At 44.9% G+C, this 22,994-nt stretch overlaps 1 protein-coding gene and 1 pseudogene across 6 annotated transcripts in view; one reads left to right on the top strand and one right to left on the bottom strand.

The window, feature by feature from the left end:
* Positions 1-22,994, bottom strand: part of LOC101518842 (signal transducer and activator of transcription 5B) — an 81,701-nt gene that overhangs the window by 18,606 nt on the left and 40,101 nt on the right. For 3 of the 6 annotated variants that reach the window (XM_058676113.1, XM_058676114.1, XM_058676111.1), the window contains exons 2-4: positions 7,357-7,494; positions 3,441-3,597; positions 1,444-1,533 (exon numbers count right to left, since the gene is read on the bottom strand). In XM_058676113.1, coding sequence (XP_058532096.1) covers positions 1,444-1,533; positions 3,441-3,597; positions 7,357-7,484 — 375 coding nt within the window. In that variant the 5' untranslated portion in view covers positions 7,485-7,494. Of the gene's footprint in view, positions 1-1,443; positions 1,534-3,440; positions 3,598-7,356; positions 7,498-22,994 lie in introns of those variants that run through there. The other 3 variants (XM_058676112.1, XM_058676115.1, XM_058676116.1) reach the window with 3 other exon arrangements.
* Positions 364-1,036, top strand: LOC101528029 (calcyclin-binding protein-like; annotated as a pseudogene).

Raw genomic sequence — 22,994 nt, 5'->3', positions numbered from 1 at the left:
TGGATCCTCACTCAAGATATCCTGGAGATGGGACAGTTTGTTTGCACATAGAAGATGTATCCTGAGGACTGCCATAGCAAGTCATGGGAACAGGGACTATACATAAGATCTGTGGGTATCCAGTCACTTAAATGACCTGGCCCAATCCATGACTTTAAACACTGGGTTTGTGGGGGCTAAGTTGAAGTCTTTCCTAAGTAATTTAATGAATACAACAAGCATGCCTTTACTAAGATGTTGTGGGACAGACAGGTGGGTTGCGATCTGGTTCTGGGTTGGGTGGTGGGGTTGGCCCAGGCTGAACGTACTAGGTGTGGTGTTTCCTACTCTCTCTCCTGCCTGGCTGCCTGATTCAGTCCAACCATGACTTCAGCTTGGGAAGAATTACAGGAAGATCTAGAGGAGGTAAAGGTATTGCTCTGAAAAGGCTACTTGGAAAAGACTACGTGATGCCTTTACAGCAGAAAAATCCAAAATTAAGACCGAAATCAAGAACAAGATACAAAAGTAATCACAGAAGAGCAGAACTCCTTAACCATGACTAGCCAGCTGCTGTGGCTGCTCCCATCGCAGCAGGACATCCAGTGAAAACCAGCAATTACAGATGAGATCAGTGAGACAAGCCTGTGAAGATCCACATCACGCTAACTGGAGTTCACCAAGTTCCCACAGAGAACATGCGAGTGCATTTCACAAAAGGTCCTTTGAACTAAATGGCAAGAGTTATGTCATGATTGAGAACAATCTGTTGAAACCCATCTCTGTGGAAGGCAGTTGAGAAAAAGCCAAAGATGGATACAGTTCTTACTATATAGAAAAAAGGAAAACACACAGTGGGAGTATCTGACTCAGGCTGAAAAAGAATGCAGAGAGAAAGAAAAGGCCTCCTACGATGCGGAAGCAGATCCTAGTGAAGGGTTAATGAATGTTCTAGAGAAAATCTGTGAAGATGGAGATGATGATGATATGAAGCAAACTTAGTAAGGCCTGGGTGGAATGGAGAGAGAAACAAGCCAAAAGAGACACCAAATTTTGAGACTTTAAAGTCCTTTTGGGAACTGTGATATGGAAATACTAATGTTTCCAATAAGGGAATATTGGTGAGCTGTATACATAAATTCAACACGTAACTATTTACACATCCTTCTTCTAAGTAAAGGCAATGAATTCTCCATTTCCTACTGGAGGATTTATTTAAAGAAAACATGTTTATTAAACAACAAACCAAAACATTGAGGTTAGGATTAAAATATTTGGTACTTAATTATGTGGTTTTAGGGTTGTAATTTCGTCAAGGGCAGATACATCAGTTAAGAGTACATGTCTTCAAAAATATACTGAGAGACATCCACTGAGTCACCCTGACAAAACCACGACACAACAGAGACAGGAGGGGCTGAAAGGACCTCCCTCTCCTCTCCCCGCCCCCGCGGGGACACTCACGTTGTTGGCCTCCCGGACCAGCCTCTGCTCGTTGTACAGAATGTGCCGGATGCAGCGTACCAGCTCCATGGGGCAGCGGTCGTACGTGTTCTGGAAGAATCCAAGAGCAGACATCACCTAGTCCCACGGCCCACTCCAGGACCTAATCCTGCCTTAGGGTTCTCCTGGCCGAGAGGACTCCAGGCGATGCACCACCGCCAGGATCCTAGGAAACGCCCTTTCACACAGGCGGAAACAAGAAAGTGCAGCGGAAAAAATCCAATCACAGGGAAAAAGAATTGCTTTGTTTGTTGCGTCTTAAGTTGTCTGACGTACAATATTCTTGGAAGGAGACCAGGTAAGTTTTTCTTTTTTTAAAGGACACAGCACAGCAGAAACACCACCGCTGGGCCTGAGCAGTAAGAGTCAGCATCATTGGTGGGGGGAGGGGAGGCACTGTGTGTCTGAATGCGACACACACTTGGGGAGGGTACATTCATTTAGAGGACACTCATTTAGAGTCCTGACCAGAGAGGGGCAATGTGAATCTCATTACGGGAAAACATGAGATAAACCCCACACAAAGAACGCTTTATCTGTAAACAGGAAAGGGGTAGGTGACTTATTTTGAAATGCTGAAGTAATGAAAGGATTGCAAAGTAGTTCGGGATTAAAGGAGATGAAAGAGATAAGAACAACTCAATTCAGGAAGAGGGTATTTTGAAATGTTTGTGGAAAACGTATATTCTGAAAAAACTAAATCGATTTCAATTTTTTTTTTCACCAAAATAAACACCTTTTTTGTTATTTTTTTAAAATGTTTGTTTCGGGCCTGGCATGATAGCCTGATGGCCAGATCCTTGCCTTGCATATGCCAGGATCCCATATGGGTGCGGATTCATGTCCCAGCTGCTTCACCTCCCTTCTGGCTCCCTGCTTGTGGCCTGGGAGGAAAGTAAAGGATGGCCCAAAGCCTTGGGACCCTGCACCCGCATGGGAGACCCAGAGGAAGATCCTGGCTCCTGGCTTCAGATCGGCTCAGTCTGGCCATTGTGGCCACTTGGGGAGTGGACCAGCAGATGGAAGATCTTTCTGTCTCTCCTTCTCTCTGTGGATCTGCCTTTCCAATAAAAATATACGAACCTTAAAAAAAAGTTTGTTTCTTTATTTGAAAGTCAAGAATTATAAGCATGGGGAGAAAGAGTTCTTTCATCCACTGGCTCATTCTCCCAACGGCTAGAACAGCCACAGGCTGAAACCAGTAACCAGGAGCTGCATCTGGGTCTCCCATATGGATGCAGGGGCCCTGCTTTCACAGGCGCATTATCAGGGACTTGCGTCTGAAGTGGAGAAGCTGGGACTTAGAATAGCACCCATTTGGAATGCCAGCATCACAGGCAGTGCCTTTACTTGCTATTATACAACGTTGGCCCTCTAAACTATCTTTTAATTCCATTTTTCCATGAGCTTTTTGCAGTACCTGTATACGTGATCTTGGACTGCATTTTGGCCAGCTGACACAATGGAAGTATAGACGTAAGATTACTTAAGGTTTTATATCAACGTCAAGTTTCCTGAAGTTGCTAATGGGGTTATAATCAATATAACCTATATTTTTTAGAAGATGCCCAAGGAAATATTAATGAGTAAAGGGATACAATATATACAACTTACTATCCAATGACTAAAAAATCATGCCAATGCAGGTGGAAAAAAAGAATAGGATCAAATGTTAATGGGTCAATTTGGGCTTATGTATAGGTCCTGGTATCATTTTTGAAAATTTTATGTAAATTTCAAATAATTTTCAAGTAAGAATTTTTGTTTTTAAACAAGGTCACACAGAACCAATTAGAACTGAGTGTTTTTTACAGAACCTAGCACATGGAACCTTAAAGGGCCTGGGTGGGAGAAGAGAAGCCAAGTCTCTCTGGCAAGTGATTAAACAACTCTGTTCGGGGGTGAGGGGCGGCCATGGTGTGGAGAAGAGGTGAGTGCCGCCCGGAGTTCACACCCACCTGTAGCTGGGTGGCATAGTGGCCCAGCTTGATCTTCAGGAGAAAGCCATCTTCCCCCACCTGGTGCTCGGCCTTCTTCTGCAGCTCCTGCACCAGGCCCTCCAGGAGCTGGGTGGCCTTAATGTTCTCCTGTGGATTATCAAGATCTATTGAGTCCCTAGGGGAAAAAAATTACATGATCTGTACACATACATGCACATGAGCCTGTACAAATGCAGCCTCAACATATCACACAAGTGTTCTTTGACTGAAGTGATTTCTTCTTTTTGCTCCTGCAGATTTTCAGAAACAAGCCCCCCAGATTTTCAGAAACAAGTGACCAGATGCAGCCTTTCTGAGCTTGACTGCACGCTGGGTTCACAACATGCTGCCCTTTCTCCTTCTTGCTGCTGCCGGCTTTGCAGCTCACGTTATCTGCTCTGAGAAATGAAGGGAAAGGCAAAGCGCTTTGTGCATGTTGAAGGAAATAGGAACTCTGATAATCTCCTATTTATAGTTATCCCACAAGGACATAAAGGAGGGCACAAGGTTAAGGCTGTGCTACACGTCCTTTCCAGACTCAGTGAGCTCAATGCCTGTGTCGCTCATTGTAACATACAGTGTTTCTGGAGTAGAGACAGGTCAACCAACAGCTACTGCTATGTCGAAGGAGCTTGGCAATGAGACCGTGGCAGAAGGTGCCTCACCAATGGGAGACTGCAACCTACCAGGCCTTGCTGACTTTACCCGTGAACAAAAGAAACCTATTGCTCTATTAGTTCAGAGGTGCTTAACTGCCCACAGGTGAGTGGTCTTCCCTCTCTTTCTTTCTGTAATCTAGGCACCAACTGCTATGGGAGAGCAGGCAATCTGAAGAAACCCTACAGCTGTCAGACTGAAATAACATTCAACTGGTGCCAATCGAGCCTGGGGCAGAGACATAGTGGGGGCTCAAAGGTGCTGTAATTCTGGCCTCTTGAGATCAGTTAGCATAGACAGACGTCCAGGGATGTAAGCATCAGACTCTTCCAGTATACTCAGATCTACCTCTGGAGACATTGATAAAATTGAGCCACATTGTAAATACACATGCTCTATATACTAAAGAAGAGCCTGGAAGGAGAGAGGGGGCAGCCCTGTAGGGCTGTTTCAATCAGCAATGTTCCCTGCTGGGGAACTTTCTCTTGAGAGATCCAGTCCACTAGAAAAACTCAAAGAAGTACTGGTTGCTTACTTGAAACCTTAATTCTTGGGTGAAAAAAAAAAAAAGTAGTTGAAAAGACAGTTTCCAAACTGATGATTTGGGCCTGACGCCATGGCTTAGTGGCTACATCCTTGCCTTGCAAGCAGTCACAATTCTTTTTTTTTTTTTTTTTAATTTTTATTACAAAGTCAGATATACAGAGAGGAGGAGAGATAGAGAGGAAGTGGAGCTGCCGGGATTAGAACCAGCGACCATATGGGATCCTGGCGCATTCAAGGCGAGGACCTTAGCCACTAGGCCACGCTGCCAGGCCCAACAGTCACAATTCTATATAGGCACCAGGTTTGTTTCCTGGAGGCTCCACTTCCCATTCAGCTCTCTGCTTGTGGCCTGGGAGAGCAGAACAGGATGACCCAAGGCCTTGGGACCCTGCGCCAACATGGGAGACCCAAAAGAAGCTCCTGGCTCCTGACTTCGGATCGGCTCAGCTCCGGCCCTTACAGCCACTTGGGGAGTGAACCAGAGGACAAAAGATCTTCCTCTCTGTCTCTCCTCCTCTCTGTATGTCTGGCTTTCCAATAAAAATGAATAATCAAATAAATGATTTAAAACAATAAAATAAATCTTTTAAAAACAACAGAAAAAGACTTCATGAAAACCTTATTAAATTATTTTTAAACCTTAAATTTTAAATCAACAGAAACTTCTCACTGAGTGTTTTTTGGGGGGGTACTAAATCCTTCAAATCATTTAAACAGAAAAGAAAATTGAAAGGGAACGGAAAAGCACTAAACAAGGTGCACTTGACATTCTCATATTTAGCTTGTGTTTTTCTTACTTAATTACATGAAGCTGAGAGATTTTTAATTGCCTAGAAAATTGCTTCCCTTCGATGCTCTCTACCTTCTGAATAAAAATCTACTACCAACATGCGACTGAAATTGCAATTGTTCCAAGCAACATCTCCAACAGGTTACAGTGAAACAGCAGCATCAATGACGGCTTCCCAGGGACTGTCAGACCCTGGGCCTCAACAGTGAAAGCCTGAAGAATCTAAGAAGTATGTCAGATTATAACCAACCAACAAACTCCTAGGCTCTGATCAAAACAGAGTACAACCTGCTTCCGGGTATGAAACATTGTTTACCATCAAAGAGCTATGTCGGGGCAGACATGATGTACAGGGAATGACAGTCCTGTTTCACCTGCAGCCCGCACTGGAGGGCCTGGGTTCAAGGCCTAGTTTGCTTCTGACCCAGCTTCCAGGTAATGAACACCCTGGGTGTCCACAGGTCATAGTTCAAGTAGCTGGGTTCCTGCCACCTATGCGGGACAGCTGGATTGAGTTCCTGGATCTTGGCTTTAGCCTGGCTCAACTCCAGCACTCAGGGAGTGAACCAACAGATGGACAATGTGTTCTCTGTCTTTATCGAAAACGAAATTTTTAATGAGATTTATTTATTTTTATTGCAAAGTCAGATTATAGATAGGAGGAGAGACAGAGAGGAAGATCTTTCATCTGGTGATTCACTCCCCAACTGACTGCAACGGCTGGAACTGAGCTGATCTGAAGCCAGGAGCCAGGAGCTTCTTTTGGGTCTCCCATGTGGGTGCAGAGCCCCAAGGCCCTGGGTTGTCCTCAACTGCTTTCCCAGGCCACAAGCAGGGAGCTGGATGGGAAGCGGGGCTGCTGCGATTAGAACTGGTGCCCATATGGGATCCTGACGCATGCGAGGCGAGGACTTTAGCCACTAGGCCACCACCCCGGGCCTTAAAACAAATTTTAAAAAATTCTAAAAACCTGAGTTTCCAGTCAACTGCATTGTACTAATTCTATTTGAAAGGCAGATTTTACAGAGAGAAGGAAAGACAGAGAAAAGGTCTTTCATCTGTTGATTCATTCCCTAAATGGCAGCAATGGCCGGAGCTCAACTGATCTGAAGCCAGGAGCTGGAGCTTCTTTCAGGCTCCCACAAGGGTGCAGGGTCGCAAGGATTTGGGATTGGAATTGGAGAAACTGGGATAAGAACTGGTGCCCACACAGGATCCTGGCACCACAGGGCAGAGGATTAGCTTTTTGTGCTATCACACTGGCTCCTCTACAAGATTTTTACTGCCCCCCAACACACTCCAAATTACCAGTCATTTGGAAAATAAAAACTAAAATTCTTGTCACATCTACCACTGAAATGTAATTGCTAATATTCTTGATGTATTTTCTTATAGTAATTTTGTGTCTACATAAAATACATGCTAATTTAAAAACACTAATGTCTTCACTGTTAGACTACTGCCTTATGTATATTAGATGTGAATTATTAACATAAATGTAAAATATTTTATGTTGAACAATATAAATTTAAATTAAATTATATCCAGAGTCATTCCTTATCTGCTCTCTTAAATGTTAAATTTTGTAGGGATAAGGACTTTCTTTCTTTCTTTTTTTTTCCATAAAAACTTCTGCCACTTAGGGACTAGCTCAGCCCCTGAGAGGCACTCACCACGTAGTGCTGGGTGCTCGCTCTCAGTAGCAGCAGCCTAATGCTTTTAGTTGGCCTATACCATCGAAAGGAGCAAATCTTATTTTACAAACCCCAAGAGCTAATCCAGATATCTAAATCTAAGATGGGGTTAAATATATTTTCATGAATCACATTACAAGCATTTTTTACAGCACATCTTGTACACTTTCCATCACAGTGCTTTTCTTCAGTAACACTGTGCACTTACCAGGCCTGGCTTTCGATCCACTGGGACAGGTAATGGCGCACCTCAATGGGGAAGTGCTGGCCGTACAGCGCTTGCATCTGGTGAAGGGCATCTCCTTGTAGCTGTTGGGCTTGTATCCACACCGCCATTGCTTACAACCTGCTGGGAAAGGCAGTAGTTGGGAGGTTCTGAAATGCTGCTAATTGTAAGCCTATTAGAGTAAACGATCACATAGGTTACAAAGGCAAATACTTGTAGCCCTTTAACAGACACAAGGTCAGTACTGTTGAACTGAATTTTAGCTTTAAAATATTGTCAAAAACACAGGTAATTAGGGTGGCTGTGGAATGGTACACAATAGGGCCTAGAAGTTCTGATCCTAGAACAGATGGAGGTCCTGTAAGCCAAAGAACAAAACTGAATCAGGGAAGAAACCACTGGTGATTTGATATCACAGCCATGGTCTTCACTTGTGTTCAAAACCACCGGCAAGGGTGAGATGTCTTTCAATAGTAGTTACACAACTATCAGAGGGCTTGTAAAAAAAAAAATCACATATTGTTTATTTGGCATAGTGGCTTTAAGAGAATAGAAAACACAGTGCCATTTAGGGAAGGAGCTCCCTGAAGGAAAAGCAGAGACCCCCTAAAGCATGGACAGACCCACAGCGATTCCCGTCAGGCGCCCAACTAGCAGCACTTTGCTCACAGTGAGACAATCAGAAAAACACTCCCAAGGGCCTTCTTCTGAGTTACTTTGAAGTAATCTGTGATGTGATATTCTGTTATCTTTCGGGCAAATAATATAGACCAACTATTAGAAACAAGGGCTGTTCTAGTCCAGTGGTAGATAGGTTTCTGAAATTTGCACTTGATTTCAAACAGGTTTATAAAACTACCAGGAGGCCTGACTCTGACGGTTTGTAATTCAGTCAGCAGAGGCTCTGGGTTAACCAGAGTGTAGCAGCAATGTTATTATATGGAACTGAGAGAACTAACACTGAATCTTGTTCTAACATTGCTTTCCGTAATGTGAAGTTTGGTACAAGGCAGGGCTATCTTGAATTCCTTCCAAAGTTATCTGCTGGCTGATCTGCACTATTCTTCTAAGAGGCATGCTACAAGTTAGGATGCAGGGAATTGGACCTGAATTGTGTTGGTGACCAGAGACTGGCATGTGGCTGTTAGGAAACAGAAATTCTTTCTTTGCTCTGTTGTAGTTGTCTGATCCTGTAACACTGAGCTATTTATGGGGCAAGTCAGCCAGCAGTGAATGTGGGGTGGCTGCCAGTTACCCAGTTTAGACTTGTGCAATGCTATAGAACACTTGAGCAGTGCACAGTTTTATTTAGGGCTTTTAGGCATAAGGGCCAGGATCACTTAAGATCAACCAACACATCAAATTTCAATAGCTTTGAAAAGACTCAGACCAAAGTGTTCTCTCTAGAGGCAATCCCATTTTATAATCAAGCAGCTGGAAGACATCTGATTGTACATTTTTTTTTATCTCAAAATCATAACAGATGCCCAATTATAATTTTGGAGGAAGGATACAGGGATGAATGGATGAAGGTGCATAGGCCTTTACATCTGAAGAAGACGAAGACAGGAATGAGGAGGAGAGTCCAAAGAATAAGAAAGAAGCAGGACCTTGTCAGAGTTCTCTTAACAAATAGGTGAATGGCACCCACAGATACAAAAATTCTTTCGCATCTGCATTCATTACCTGATCTGTCCCAAGAGACGGAAGAAGAAAAGCTGTGGGAAAATTCCCCCAGAGACTCCGTCCCCATTCCCCCAAATACACGGTATTCTGGCCACTCTCCTCTTTCTTGCTGTTATCACTTGCTGGCATGTACTGTGCATTTGCCGACTGCCTTGTCTCTAACATGAACTCACGAGGCACCACACAAGGACTGTTGAGCTCCCCACTCTCTTTGTCTCAGGCCTCGCTTGGCGTCTGGCACTTTAAAAAGTGACGGCAGCCGATGTTGAGTTGTGGTGGGCTAAATTGCTCCTTACTACACCTGCATTCCACGTAGGAGCGCCACTTCAAGTCCTGGTGGCTCCACTTCTCTTTCTTTCTTTCTTTTTCCTCTTTCCTTCCTTCCTTCCTTCCTTCCTTCCTTCCTTCCTTCCTTCCTTCCTTCCTTCCTTCCTTCCTTCCTTCCCTCCCTCCCTCCCTCTCTCTTTCTTTCCTTCTTTCTTTCTTCACTTTACTCTTTCTAAAAAAAAAAAAGATTTACTTATACGAGCGGCTGAATGACAGGGAACACTCCTATCAGCTGATGCCCACACGGCCAGGGTTGGACTGAGGCTGAAACTGGGGACCAGAAATGTGCTTTTCGGGCATGGATGACAAACACCCACTTTCCTGAGCCATGACCAGTGCCATGAAAGCTTTGCATCTGCAGAAGCTCGAATCAGAACCTAGAGTGGGGCATCAAAGCCAGGCACTTCAGTATGAAATCAAGACATCTTTTTAAAAATTTATTTATTTTGGGCCCGGCGGCGTGGCCTAGTAGCTAAAGTCCTTGCCTTGAAAGCCCCAGGATCCCATATGGGCGCCGGTTCTAATCCCGGCAGCTCCACTTCCCATCCAGCTCCCTGCTTGTGGCCTGGGAAAGCAGTTGAGGATGGCCCAATGCATTGGGACACTGCACCCGCGTGGGAAACCCAGAAGAGGTTCCAGGTTCCCGGCTTCGGATCGGCGCGCATCAGCCCGTTGCGGCTCACTTGGGGAGTGAATCATCGGACGGAAGATCTTCCTCTCTGTCTCTCCTCCTCTGTGTATATCTGGCTGTAATAAAATGAATAAATCTTTAAAAAAATTTTATTTATTTTATGATACAGTTCCATGGGCTCAGCGATTTCATCTCCTCCCACCCCAGTTCCCCTCCACTTCCCCACTAGATGAAAACATCTAACTGCTGGACTAAACACTTACCAAAGCATTGCAACCTTTTTTTTTTTCTTGGTATATAAATCGATAAGTACAAACATTTTAGTTGACTTACCAGGCTTTTTTTTTTTTTTAAGATTTATTTTATTTTTATTACAAAGTCAGATATACTGAGAGGAGGAGAGATAGAGAGGAAGTGGACCTGCCGGGATTAGAACCAGCAGCCACATGGGATCAAGGCGAGGACCTTAGCCACCAGGCCACGCTGCCAGGCTTTTTCAATGTTATCACAGACTAAGATAATATAAGAACCAGTATAATATACCAAGGTGTGATAATGAAATAATTTGTTTAACCAATCAATGACAATTTTATAATTTGGAAAAGTCTGTGATAAGAATGGTGTGTTGGCTCTTTAACAATCTATACCACAGTTTGTGTAACTTTTCCATTCAGTTTTTTTTTATTATTATTTTTTTAAAGATTTATTTATTTATTTTATTACAAAGTCAGATATACAGAGAGGAGAAGAGACAGAGCGGAAGATCTTCCGTCCGATGATTCACTCCCCAAGTGAGCCGCAACGGGCCGGTGCTATGCCGATCCGAAGCTGGGAACCAGGAACCTCCTCTGGGTCTCCCACGCGGGTGCAGGGTCCCAATGCATTGGGCCGTCCTCGACTGCTTTCCCAGGCCACAAGCAGGGAGCTGGAAGGGAAGTGGAGCTGCTGGGATTAGAACCAGCGCCCATATGGGATCCTGGCACGTTCAAGGTGAGGACTTTAGCTACTAGGCCACGGTGCAGGGCCCTCCATTCAGTTTTTTAAAAACGATTTATTTATTTTTATTGCAAAGTCAGATATACAGAGAGGAGGAGAGACAGAGAGAAAGAAGTTCCATCCGATGATTCACTCCCCAAGTGACCACAATGGCTGGTACTGTGCCGATCTGAAGCCGGGAACCCAGGAACCTCCTCCAGGTCTCCCTCGTGGGTGCAGGGTCCCAAGGCTTTGGGCAGTCCTCAACTGCCTTCCCAGGCCACAAGCAGGGAGGTGGATGGGAAGTGGGGCCGCTAGGATTAGAACTGGAGCCCATATGGGATCCTGGTACGTTCAAGGCGAGGACTTTAGCTACTAGGCCACGGCACCGGGCCCTCCATTCAGTTTTTATTCATTTTGTCTAGCTCTGTATTAAATTCACTGTAGTGGAAGATGGCAGCGTATTATTTACTACCGTGTCCTAGATGCCTGTGGCTGTGGTTTACCTGTGCAAATATCTGTTCAGTGAATCGACAGATCAGTCGTTCCTACTGGCTGAGATGCCTGCATCCCACAGCCGGATGCCTGGGGTGACAGTCCGAGCTCCACTTCCAACTCCAGCCTCCTGCCATCCACATGTGGAGATGCAGGTTAAGTCCTCGGCTCCTAGCTTCAGCCAGGCCCAGCGCTGCCTATCATGGACCAGCAAATGGAAGATCTCTGCCACCAGCCCTTCTCTTCCTGCCACACATATAGGGTTACACTCTATAAATGTCATACTATTTATGCTGTCTTAAGCGTTACCTTAATTTTTATCACAGTCGAATGCTGAGTTCTCAGAACCTATCGCAATTCTTTTATGATTTTAAATTGAACGTGCTATAATTATTTTCTAAAACAGTATGCCTTTACGGGGGTATAATAGCTACAAACACAAGGAGATAATTGCTTTATTTTGACAGACATGATACACTTTCACTGTGTAAAGGGGCTCAGCTACAGCAAGAAAGGAGATTTTGCTCACCGCTTGTTAAAGAAGTACACAATAGTATGGAATTATTTTTATTTTGCTTTTTTTTTTTTTTTAAAGATTTATTCATTTTATTACAGCCAGATATACACAGAGGAGAGACAGAGAGGAAGATCTTCCGTCCGATGATTCACTCCCCAAGTGAGCTGCAATGGGCCGATGCGCACCGATCCGATGCCGGGAACCTGGAACCTCTTCTGGGTCTCCCACGCGGGTGCAGTGTCCCAATGCATTGGGCCGTCCTCAACTGCTTTCCCAGGCCACAAGCAGGGAGCTGGATGGGAAGTGGAGCTGCCGGGATTAGAACCGGCGCCCATATGGGATCCCGGGGCTTTCAAGGCAAGGACTTTAGCCGCTAGGCCACGCCGCCGGGCCCTATTTTGCTTTTAAAACAAGAATTACATACACATGGGTCTTGAGATGACTTACCAAAATTATCAAGTAATAATTTAAAATTATTTAGGAAAAAAAAATCATGTTTCAATCTTCAGGAACAAAACCTAAAATCTAAGCACTGTTTTTCACACATTCTTTGCCCTGCTCCTGGATGAGGTCCACGCTCCACGTAAGCTGATTGCTGCCCCCCTCCCCCACATCAATCCACCATCCAGTGTGACTCTGCACTGTCAACAGCACCTGCCCCCACCCCGTCCCCAAAGTTCACTCTCTTCGGCGGACCAACAGGCAGCTCCAGCTTCACTGTGCGATGTCTGACAAGGGAAGTGGTTTGTATCTCTGGTAAATCATCACAGGGGTTTCTCGAAGCCTGGGAACTGGAAGTACAGTCTTATTTTTAGGCCAAAGATGAGAACTAGCTGAGCTCTGCGTACCTGCTGTCTTCACAGGCACGCCAGACCCCGCGTGCGGCAGCCCGAGCACAAAGCCTGCACCTCGAGAGAGCACAGAGTGTCTGCTTGGCCCTCACCTCCCGCAGTCCTACACACAGCGGCCCTTAGGCACCTGTTAGCAAGTCACAACGTTAACCCCTTATAATGTCACAGGTTTACTGAAAGCCACCAAAATGAATGTCTACCACCTCAATAAATAACTGAAGGAGGTAGGATATGGGGATAGTTCTGTTCCAATAATACCTATCTTTAAAGAGTAAAATGTAAACTTTTACCCAAACAAAACACACACACACACACACACATATACACACACACAAAACAAGCTACTCTCTATGAAGACTTTCAGAATACAGTGGCCCAGGGCTTGCCTTAACCAAACTAGAGGGGAATATGGTGTCAGGCCTTGGAACCTTCCAGTGTCAATCTGCCAACTGAGTAGAGGAATTTTTGCTTGGGGTGGGAGCTCGGCGGTAAAATTTACATGGAGGTTTGCTTCACTGGATTCGTGTCCGTAATTTAAAGCATTTTACAATGTCTCCCTCCCATCCCAGGATCTTTAAAGCAGAAATAACATTCTAGAGATCATACTGGGTTCACCCAGTTAGAGTTCTGACGATTTAACCACTTGGTTTGCTAGGGAGTTGCTGCAAGATCAGGCTCTTACATCAACACCTGTGGGCCAGTATGATCGCCTGTGAAGTCAGGCTAATCGTCCACCTGCAGCACCTGCATCCCATACAGGTACTGGTGGTTCTAGTCTTGGCTGTTCCACTTCCAATCTTGCTTTCTGCTGATGCACCTGGGAAAGCAGCAGAGGCTGGCCCAAGGCCTTGGGTCCCCGCACTTACATGGGAAACCTGGCTCCTGGCTTCGGATTGGTCTAGTTCTGGCCATTGTGGCCATTTTGGTGAGTGCACTAGTGGATAGAAGGTCTCTTTCTCTCCCTCTCTCTGTAACTCTTTCACGTAAAATTAAAAATAAAAATAAATAAACCACGAAGACCACCTGGCTCATTAAGAGCTCTCTGTTCTGATGCATACTTTTTGCCTTGAACTCCCTTCTTCTCCTCTTCAATTTTTTTTAAAGATTCATTTATTTTTATTGGAAGGTCAGATTTACAGAAAGAAGGAGAGACAGAAAGATTTTCCATCTGCTGGTTCACTCCCCTAGTGGCTGCAATGACTAGAGCTGAGATCCGAAGCCAGGGGCCTCTTCCGGGTCTCCCACGTGGGTGCAGGGCCCCAAGGCTTTGGGCCACCTTCTACTGCTTTCCCAGGCCATAGGCAGGGAGCTGGATTGGAAATGGAGTAGTTGGGACATGACCTGGTGCTCATATGGGATCCCAGTGGATGCAAGGAGCGGTTTTAGCCACTAGGCTATAGCGCCAGGCCCGGGTGTTCCACTCCTGATCTAGTGCTGTACTCATGTGCCTGAGATAGCGGTGAATATGGCCCAAGTCCTTGTGCCTCTGCATGCATACAGTAGACCCAGAAGGAGCTCCTGGCTTCTGGTTTCGGACTGGCCCAGCTCTGGCCATTGTGGCCATTTGCAGAGTTAAAAAGTGGATGAAAGATCTTTGTCTCTAATTCTGCCTTTTAAATAAATAAATGAGTCTTTAAAAAAAATGAAGAAGATTGGGGCCTGGTGTGATAGCTCGATTGGCTACAATAAGGTAAAACAATGAATTAAAATAACATTTAAAATTGTGGTGTTATCTGTTGGCCTACATGTGAACTGGATTGGGGGAGAGTTAGTCTGGGCTAACTGACTGTATTCACTGGTACAGACATGAGCCTGAGTACAGGCAGGCTGGCTGAGCTTTGCTGCAGCATCAGCTGACAAGTGCTGGGACAGGGGGCATGTCCTGGTGAACTAGACTGCAGAACCACCTGGAGAGTGCATGAGTAAGGTCTAGGAGTGGGCCCAGTAGGGAAACTGTGGGCATCCCTCTGATGGGCTGCAACTCCCACAGGCAAGCATGAGAACCAGGACTGGGGGCGTGCCTGGCTAGACAGGCACCCACTGGCATGAGTGTGGGCTGGAGGGTGGAGTCAGTTGGGATGAGTTAGGCTTCAAAGCCCAATTATGCACATGAGAGCTGAATGGGAGGTGAGTCAGACTGGACCAGCCCACTGCACATGCTGGTAGGCATATGAACCAGAGCTGGAGCCCAGCCTAGCAGGAATTATTGGGGGGTCACTCTGACTGGGTTGTAGCTCCCAATGGTGTACATGAAGGCTGACTGTGTGGAGGGCAGGGCTGAACCCATTAGTTTTCGTAAGAAATGGGGCTGGAGATAGATCTGACCTAGCAATTATAATTACCAGTATGGATGTAGGCTGATGTGGGTGAAAGAATGAATTGGACCCTGTACAGGTGGGCATACACACAAGAGATAGGTCTGAAATCACCTCAGATGAGATTTCTTTGAGGGTCCCCCCAACTAAACTGCTGGACTCAACTCCAGCTATGGAGAGAGTGGCAGCACCTGTAGTCTGTCAAAGCTGGACCTCCTCAGTGGCTTTGATGAAGCAGTGGACAGCAAACCCAGAGGCACATGGAGCATATGTCAGACCATTGGAGCCTGCAGAGGACACCTGGTACCATAGCAGAGGAAGGAGGAGGGCAGAACAAATTGATCAACTACCCCAGGGAAGCATGACAGCAAATGTCTGAACAAATGGAGATTCAGAGGTGGACCTTGAAAGGATAGCCTCATCCTTGCATCTGCAAGATTAACAGCATTTCAGAACTATTTAAACCACTTGGGCAGAAGCTTTGAGGTGTGCTCCACATTGGGGACTGTGGGACGACATCAGGTGGCTATTAGCCACCCCCAGGTACCGATGCAATTGGGAGGCTGCGTGTGGTTTCTCCCCTGGTCTCTCTCACCCAAATACAGGAAGAAAGAAAAGAAAATGTGGACACAAAGGTCTCATCCGTTTTCCCTTGATACCGAACCCTTCCCACCTTAATCAACTATGTAAACATCATCAAAAATAAAATTAAAGAAAAGTGGTGGTGTTATTACCCAGCACCCAGACTGAAGAGCTAACGATCACTATATTATCTGCAATGAGTACTCTTTTTTTTTTTAAAGATTTATTCATTTTATTACAGCCAGATATACACAGAGGAGGAGAGACAGAGAGGAAGATCTTCCATCCGATGATTCACTCCCCAAGTGAGCTGCAATGGGCCGATGCGCGCCGATCCGAAGCCGGGAACCTGGAACCTCTTCCGGGTCTCCCACGCGGGTGCAGTGTCCCAATGCATTGGGCCGTCCTCAACTGCTTTCCCAGGCCACAAGCAGGGAGCTGGATGGGAAGTGGAGCTGCCGGGATTAGAACCGGTTGCCCATATGGGATCCCGGGGCTTTCAAGGCGAGGACTTTAGCCGCTAGGCCATGCCGCCGGGCCATGCAATGAGTACTCTTATGAATCTATTCACTCAGTCTTCACAGAATAGTAATCATCTCCCCCTTTAACAGATGAGGAGATTGAACTTTTGGTAAGATTAAACAGCACTGGCCAACCATGTGATGGTTTGGAAAACAAATGGGTAGTTTCATAAGAGGCTGACCCAGAGTGACCAGAGGGTCTGGTAGTTCCATTCTTAGCAATGTGCCTGCAAGGACTGAAAACATCTATCTACTCAATAACTTGTCCAAAAATGTTCACAGCAGCACAACTTGGAATAGTCAAAAAGTGCAAACAACACAAGTGTATGCAATGGATTAGTGAATATCGAGAGGAGTGGACAGATAGAATGTCGTATTACCCCAACACCAGAAAGAAATCAGGGTGAGCGTTTGACATAGCAGCTAAGAGGCCGCTTGGGATGCCTGTTCGGGCTCAGCGCCAGCTCCCCTCTAAATCCAAGCTTCCTGCTTTTATGGATCCCTGGAGGTAGCAAGTTGGTTCCCTGTCACCCAAGTGGAACACCTGGCTTGAGTTCAAGGGATACTGGCTTCATCCTGGCCCAGTCCCAGATATTATGAGCATCTGGGGGACTGAAATTGCAGATAGGAGATTTTCTCTGTTTCTTAAGTAAATAAAATTAAAAGAAAATAAAGGCCTGGTACATGCTGAAACACAGTAATCCTCAAAAATACTATGCTGAGGCTGGCACTGTGGCGTTGTGGATAAAGCTGCCTCTTGAGACACTGGATTCCAACATGGGTGCTGGTTCCACTTCCAATCCAGCTCCCTCATGATGGGTGGGGAAAGCAGTGAATGATAGTCCAAGTGTTTGGATCCCTGCTACCCACACTGGAGACTCGGATGAAGCTCTTGGTTCCTGGCTTCTGTCTGGCCCTGAGGTGGTCATTTTGGCCAGCAGGGGAGGGAATCAACAGTGGATATATCTCTCTTTCTCTCCCTCTTTGTAACTAAACTTTCAAAATAGATAAACAAACATTAAAAAAAATACTACACAAGGCAAAAGAAAACAGACAAAAAAGGCCACTATATTGTCAATTTCATTTATATGAGTTATTCGGAGCGGGCAAATCCAGGGACAAAAAATTGACCAGTGGTAACCAAGAGTCGGGGAGGGAAACCAGGGGGTTACAAATAGGCACAGATTTTTTGGGAAAGGTGGTGCAAATGTTCTGGAATTAGTGGCAATGATTGTACAACTCTGGTAAACATATTATATAGAGAGAAGTAAAATACTGGTCCCTAATTCCCCATGGATCCCCCTAATGGACACAGCCTGGGCTGAGTCCACCCTCAACACTGCATCCCACACCTGGGTCCTGGTCCCATGCACACAGCTTATTGTGTGTCCCCTGATGGGCTGTATACTTGTTATATTTCATAATTTGAAGAAAAAAGTAAGACTCAGAAATACAAAACTCATCTCAAGAGGCTCTGATCTTGGCGAAGTCTGGAGTCAGCTAGAAGATGAAACAGAAGCTGTATAAATGCTTCTTCTGATCTGAAACGTCTAAGGCAGAGAGCCAAGATTAAACATTTGAACACTTCAACACCAGTTAATGATCAAGGACTTTGGACAGGATTTAAGAGCAAGCTCCCAGGTGACAGTTACTGCTTCACCATCAACACCAGCATTACTACATGTATTAAGTGGTACTGGCTTCCAAGTAGAGGGGACTTTGAGAAGCAGAGAAATATTAAATGGCAATAATAAGGGCTTAAGACTTTTCTCATATTAAGACTTACTTAATGTCAAATACGGAAGTTAAAATAATCACATCTAGAAGTAGGTCAATAATAGAACCATCAGCTCTATATATGCAAACAGTTTAAATACTATTTAAAGCAATCAGGAAGACAATTCTCTTTCTTAAAAACTCATTACTAAACAGATGGGAATGGAACAATAAAATCACTTGGCCCACAATGAAACACAGGGGGAAAAATTTTCCCAGGTAACACAGTGATAACATTCCTGGAAGAAAATCATTCATAAATCTTTACTCATAGTTAAATTGTGACATACTACCTTGGGGAAAAGGGGGAAGGGAAAAAAGGAGAGGGGAGGAAGATCTGCTAAGTAGAAAAATAAAGCTACCTTCACTGGTTGTCATACATTTAAAACTCTCACCTCCAATACACATTACATTCAGACAAGGATCATCACAGCTCATGATGATAGGTGTGGGACACAGGACAGTCAGGCAAGTCACAGCATGATTGCACATACTGTATTTCACCAATGGGAAGAGATACATTTCAGTGAAGAAGTCTGATGGACCACACCTTAAAGCAGTGATCAAATCCTTGCAATATTTGTGCCTCCAGGTTGTAATGTGCCAAAGAGAATATCAGATTCAAATTGTAGGGCTCTCGTGAACAGAAAAATAACAATTTAAAAAAAGGTGAAAGTGATAAAATTTCATTCCTTTCAATAGCTGAGTAGTATTCCACAGAGTAGATACAACACAATTTCTTTATCCAGTCCTCCTTCAATGGACACCCAGCTTGTTTCCATGTTTTTGCAATTGCTGACTGTGCTGCAATGAATACAGGGGTTCACGTTGCTTTCTCATGTGTATATATCAGGTGGCTTTCTCATGTACATATATTCCCAGAAGTGAAACTGTTGGGTCATATAGCAGGTGAATTTTCAGTTGCCTGAGTATTCTCCAAACCAGCTTCAATAGTGGCTGCAGTAGTTCACAGTCCCACCAGCAGTGGAGTAGGGTACCCTTTTCCCCACATCCCCATCAACGGGTGTTGTTGGCAGTTTTCTGTATGTAGGCCATTCTCACTGGGGTATGGTCCCAATTGGAGACCATTATGTTCAATGAAATGAGCCAATCTCAAAAGGACAGTTATCATATGTTAACTCTAATATAAAACAACCTTCAGTGAAAATATAAAACAAAAAATAAAGGTAAAGAAACACACACTTGTGATCTCACAAATGAAGGATGTAATGGAGACCAGAATACCAGGAATCAAAGAAAACTGACCGAATGCATCTCTCAATGAAATAATGGTAGGCTCCCAATGAAACTTCTAAATATACCTAGGCAACAAAATATTAAGCTTTCTACCACTGCCTACACCAAAAGTGTCATGACCCATGTGAAGAGCAGAAAGTTGGGAGTCAAGACTACACCTCATAGACTATTTTACTACAAAACACGGGGGGAAATGGGGAAGACAGAAGGAGACGGAGCATGGGGATAAAGCCCTATGCCTGCAAAATTGTAAAACGGAAAACAACAATAATAAGAAAAAGGTACAATTCTCTAGACCAAAGGTGACAGAAGAGACATGGCAACTACAGGGAGAATAATCACCTACTACAATAGCAGAGCGCTAAAGGGCATTACCAGGACGAATAAGAAAATCTTAGCGGAGGCATTATGGTGCAAAGGGTTAAGCTGTTCCCTGCAACTCCGAAATCCTCTACAATGCCAGCATCCCATACGGGTGCTGATTCCAGTCCCAACTGTTTCATTTCCAATCCATCTCCCTGCTAATGTGCCTGGGAAAGCAGTGGAGAATGGCCCAAGTACTTGCACCCCCACATCCATGTGGGGAATCTCAGAAGAAGCTCCTGGCTCCTGGCTGATTGGCACAGCTCTGGCTAAAGGGCATCTAGGGAGTGAACCAGAGGATGGCCAAAAATCTCTCAACTTCCCCTGTAACTCTCCCATATACATAAATAAATCTTTAAAGAAATTTCTTGAGAAGTATTTCAGAGGAAAAGGCCACAATGTCTGCAGCTGACTTGCACAGGACAGAGTGACAGCAGCAGTGGCAGCGAGAGTGCTTGAGCAAACACAGCCACTGCCGGCAGTTGGTCAGTCTAGGTGAACTGTTCATCACTCCATTCTTCCAACTTTTCAGAACACTGTTGCTTTTTTCCAATATCAAAATTAAAGTTAAAAAAACCTCCATGACAAAACAAAACAAAATAAAACAGTCAAACAAGTAGGGCAGAGATTTGACTCATCAGGAAACTGTCCTTGGCAGGACACAAACTCTGGACTTTGCAGGCTCTGTGTCGAAAACGAGCGAGTAGCTTAAGGTCACCCTGCAAGGGCACTGCCATGCTCTCTGGGCTCCAAACTAGCAGGCAACGTGAGCAGCCCGCTGGGGGAGAACTTACAACAACATTTTCTAGATAACTAGAAACATTTGCGGTAGCCCACAAATAATGACCATCTGCGTTATGGAAAAACAAGAAACATGTTCCCAATATTTTCCTCATTAAAGTTCACAGCCTTCCTCTCACCATTGAGAATTTCAGTATTAAGTTCCCAACTAGCAAAATTTGCTTTGAAGACTGTCTTGCACTTAGTCAACTCCCAGAACCAACATTAGAGAGATAGAGTAACAGCCAATCAGGGGAACCAGAAATGCCCTCCGGATGGTGGTGGCGGTGGTGGGTGTTAAGCCAGAACTTATGAATCTGATGGAATATGTGGCAACCATTGAAACAAAATATAAAGGTTCTGTTGCACAATAAAGATGAGGCAGACATACTTTTTAAGTAAAAATAAAAATGCTAAATGAAAATGTCAAACTCTTTCACTTTCAAATGCATATACAACAGTATGCTAGATGACACATGCCAATTGCTATATTTAGGTGAAGGGATTTTAGCACATTTTTTATTTTTTAAACATAATTTGTATAAAATGTAAAACTTCAGGGCCCAACAGGATAGCCGGGCGGCTAAATCCTCACCTTGCATGTGCTGCAATCCTATGTGGGTGCCAGTTTGTGTCTCTGCTGCCCCACTTCCCATCCAGCTCCCTGCTTGTGGCCTGGGAAAGCAGTTAAGGACGGTCCAAAGCCTTGGGACCCTGCACCTGTGTGGGAGACCAGGAAGAGACTCCTGGCTCCTGGCTTAGGATAGGCTTAGCTCCGGCCATGTGTGGCCACTTGGGGAGTGAACCAGCGGACAGAGGACCTTTCTCACTGTTTCTCCTTCTCTCTGTAAATCTGCCTTTCTAATAAAATAAATTTTAAAAAAGTAAAACTTCAAATATGAAATTAACAATCAAGACATCTGATACTAACTACTCCACAGGAATCCTGTTTAAAGGGACAGGCAAAAGGGATAAGTTTTTCCTAAAATGACAGTATCCACATTATAACATTGTTTTATATTTAAGTGAGACATGAAACAGTAACAATTCAGAATTGCAAAATTTTTAAAAAGATTCATTATTTTATTGGAAGGTCAGATTTACAGAGAGAAGAGGAGACAGAAAGATCTGTCATCTGGTTTACTCTCCAAGCAGCCACAATGGCCAGAGCTGAGCCAATCCAAAGTCAGGAGCCAGGAGTTTCTTTCAGGTCTCCCACGCAGGTGCAGGGTCCCAAAGCTTTGGGCTGTCCTCTACTGCTTTCCTAGGCCACAAGCAGGGAGCTGGAAGGGAAGTGGAGTAGTTGAGATACGAACTGGCACATGCAAGGTGAGGACTTAGCCACTAGGATATCTCACTGTGTCCAGGAACCTGGCTAACACCAGTCCTGAATTGCAAAAATTTTGAAAGAAATCAAATTCTAGGGGTCTGGTGCTGACATACAGCAGGTAAAGCCACCACCTGCAGTACTAAACCCCTGTGGGTAGCAGTTTGAGTTCCAGCTGCTCCACTTCTCATCCAGCTCCCTTCTAACATTTTTAAAAATTTATCTATTTTTATTACAAAGTCGGATATACAGAGAGGAGAGACAGAAAGATCTTCCATCCAATGATTCACTCCCCAAGTGAGCGCAATGGCTGACGATCCCAAGCCAGGATCCAGAAACTTCTTCCAGGTCTCCCACACAGGTGCAGAGTCCCAAGGTTTTGGGCCATCCTGGACTGCTTTCCCAGGCCACAAGCAGGGAGCTGGTTGGGAAGTGGAGCTGCTGGGATCCTGATGCGTTCAAGGCAAGGACTTCAGCCGCTAGGCCACGCCGCCAGGACCCTAACATTTGACTGTTCTTTTATTGTTTTGTTCTGTTTTGAAGGTTTTTTTTTTTTATTTTAAATTTGATATTGGAAAAAAGCAACAGTGTTCTGAAAAGTTGGAAGAATGGAGTGATGAACAACAGCTCACCTAGACTGACCAACTGCCGGCAGTGGCTGTGTTTGCGCAAGCACTCTTGCTGCCACCGCTGCTGTCACTCTGTCCTGTGCAAGTCAGCTGCAGACATTGTGGCCTTTTCCTCTGAAATACTTCTCAAGAAATTTCTTTAAAGATTTATTTATGTATATGGGAGAGTTACAGGGGAAGTTGAGAAAATGGCCCAAGTTCTTGGGCGCCACACCCACATGGGGAGACCTAGATGAAGCTCCTGACTTCTGGCTTCTGACTCTGACCTGGCCCAGTCCTGGCCATTGCCACACTCGAAGAGTGAAACAGCGGATGGAAGACCTCTCTTTCTCTCTCTCTGTAACTCTGCCTTTAAAATAAATAAAAATAAATTTTCAAGAAGAATCTGTATCTAAAACCAAAGCTGGTTTGCAGCCCTCTTGAACTCTTCAGCCTCAGGAAGGTTGGTCGGCTCAGAAGAGCTGCCAGCGACAGGGAAGAGCACTTCCGGCCATCTTGCCAGGGAAGTCGTGAGCTCACACTCCCTGCACTGCTCTCCACGGCTCCTAGTGCCTGAGCACTAGCCCCTTCCCAACCATCTCTGCCATC

The sequence above is a fragment of the Ochotona princeps genome, chromosome 17 (assembly GCF_030435755.1).
Source record: "Ochotona princeps isolate mOchPri1 chromosome 17, mOchPri1.hap1, whole genome shotgun sequence".
In the NCBI taxonomy this organism is placed as follows: domain Eukaryota; kingdom Metazoa; phylum Chordata; class Mammalia; order Lagomorpha; family Ochotonidae; genus Ochotona; species Ochotona princeps.
This window is presented reverse-complemented; position numbering and strand designations above follow the sequence as displayed.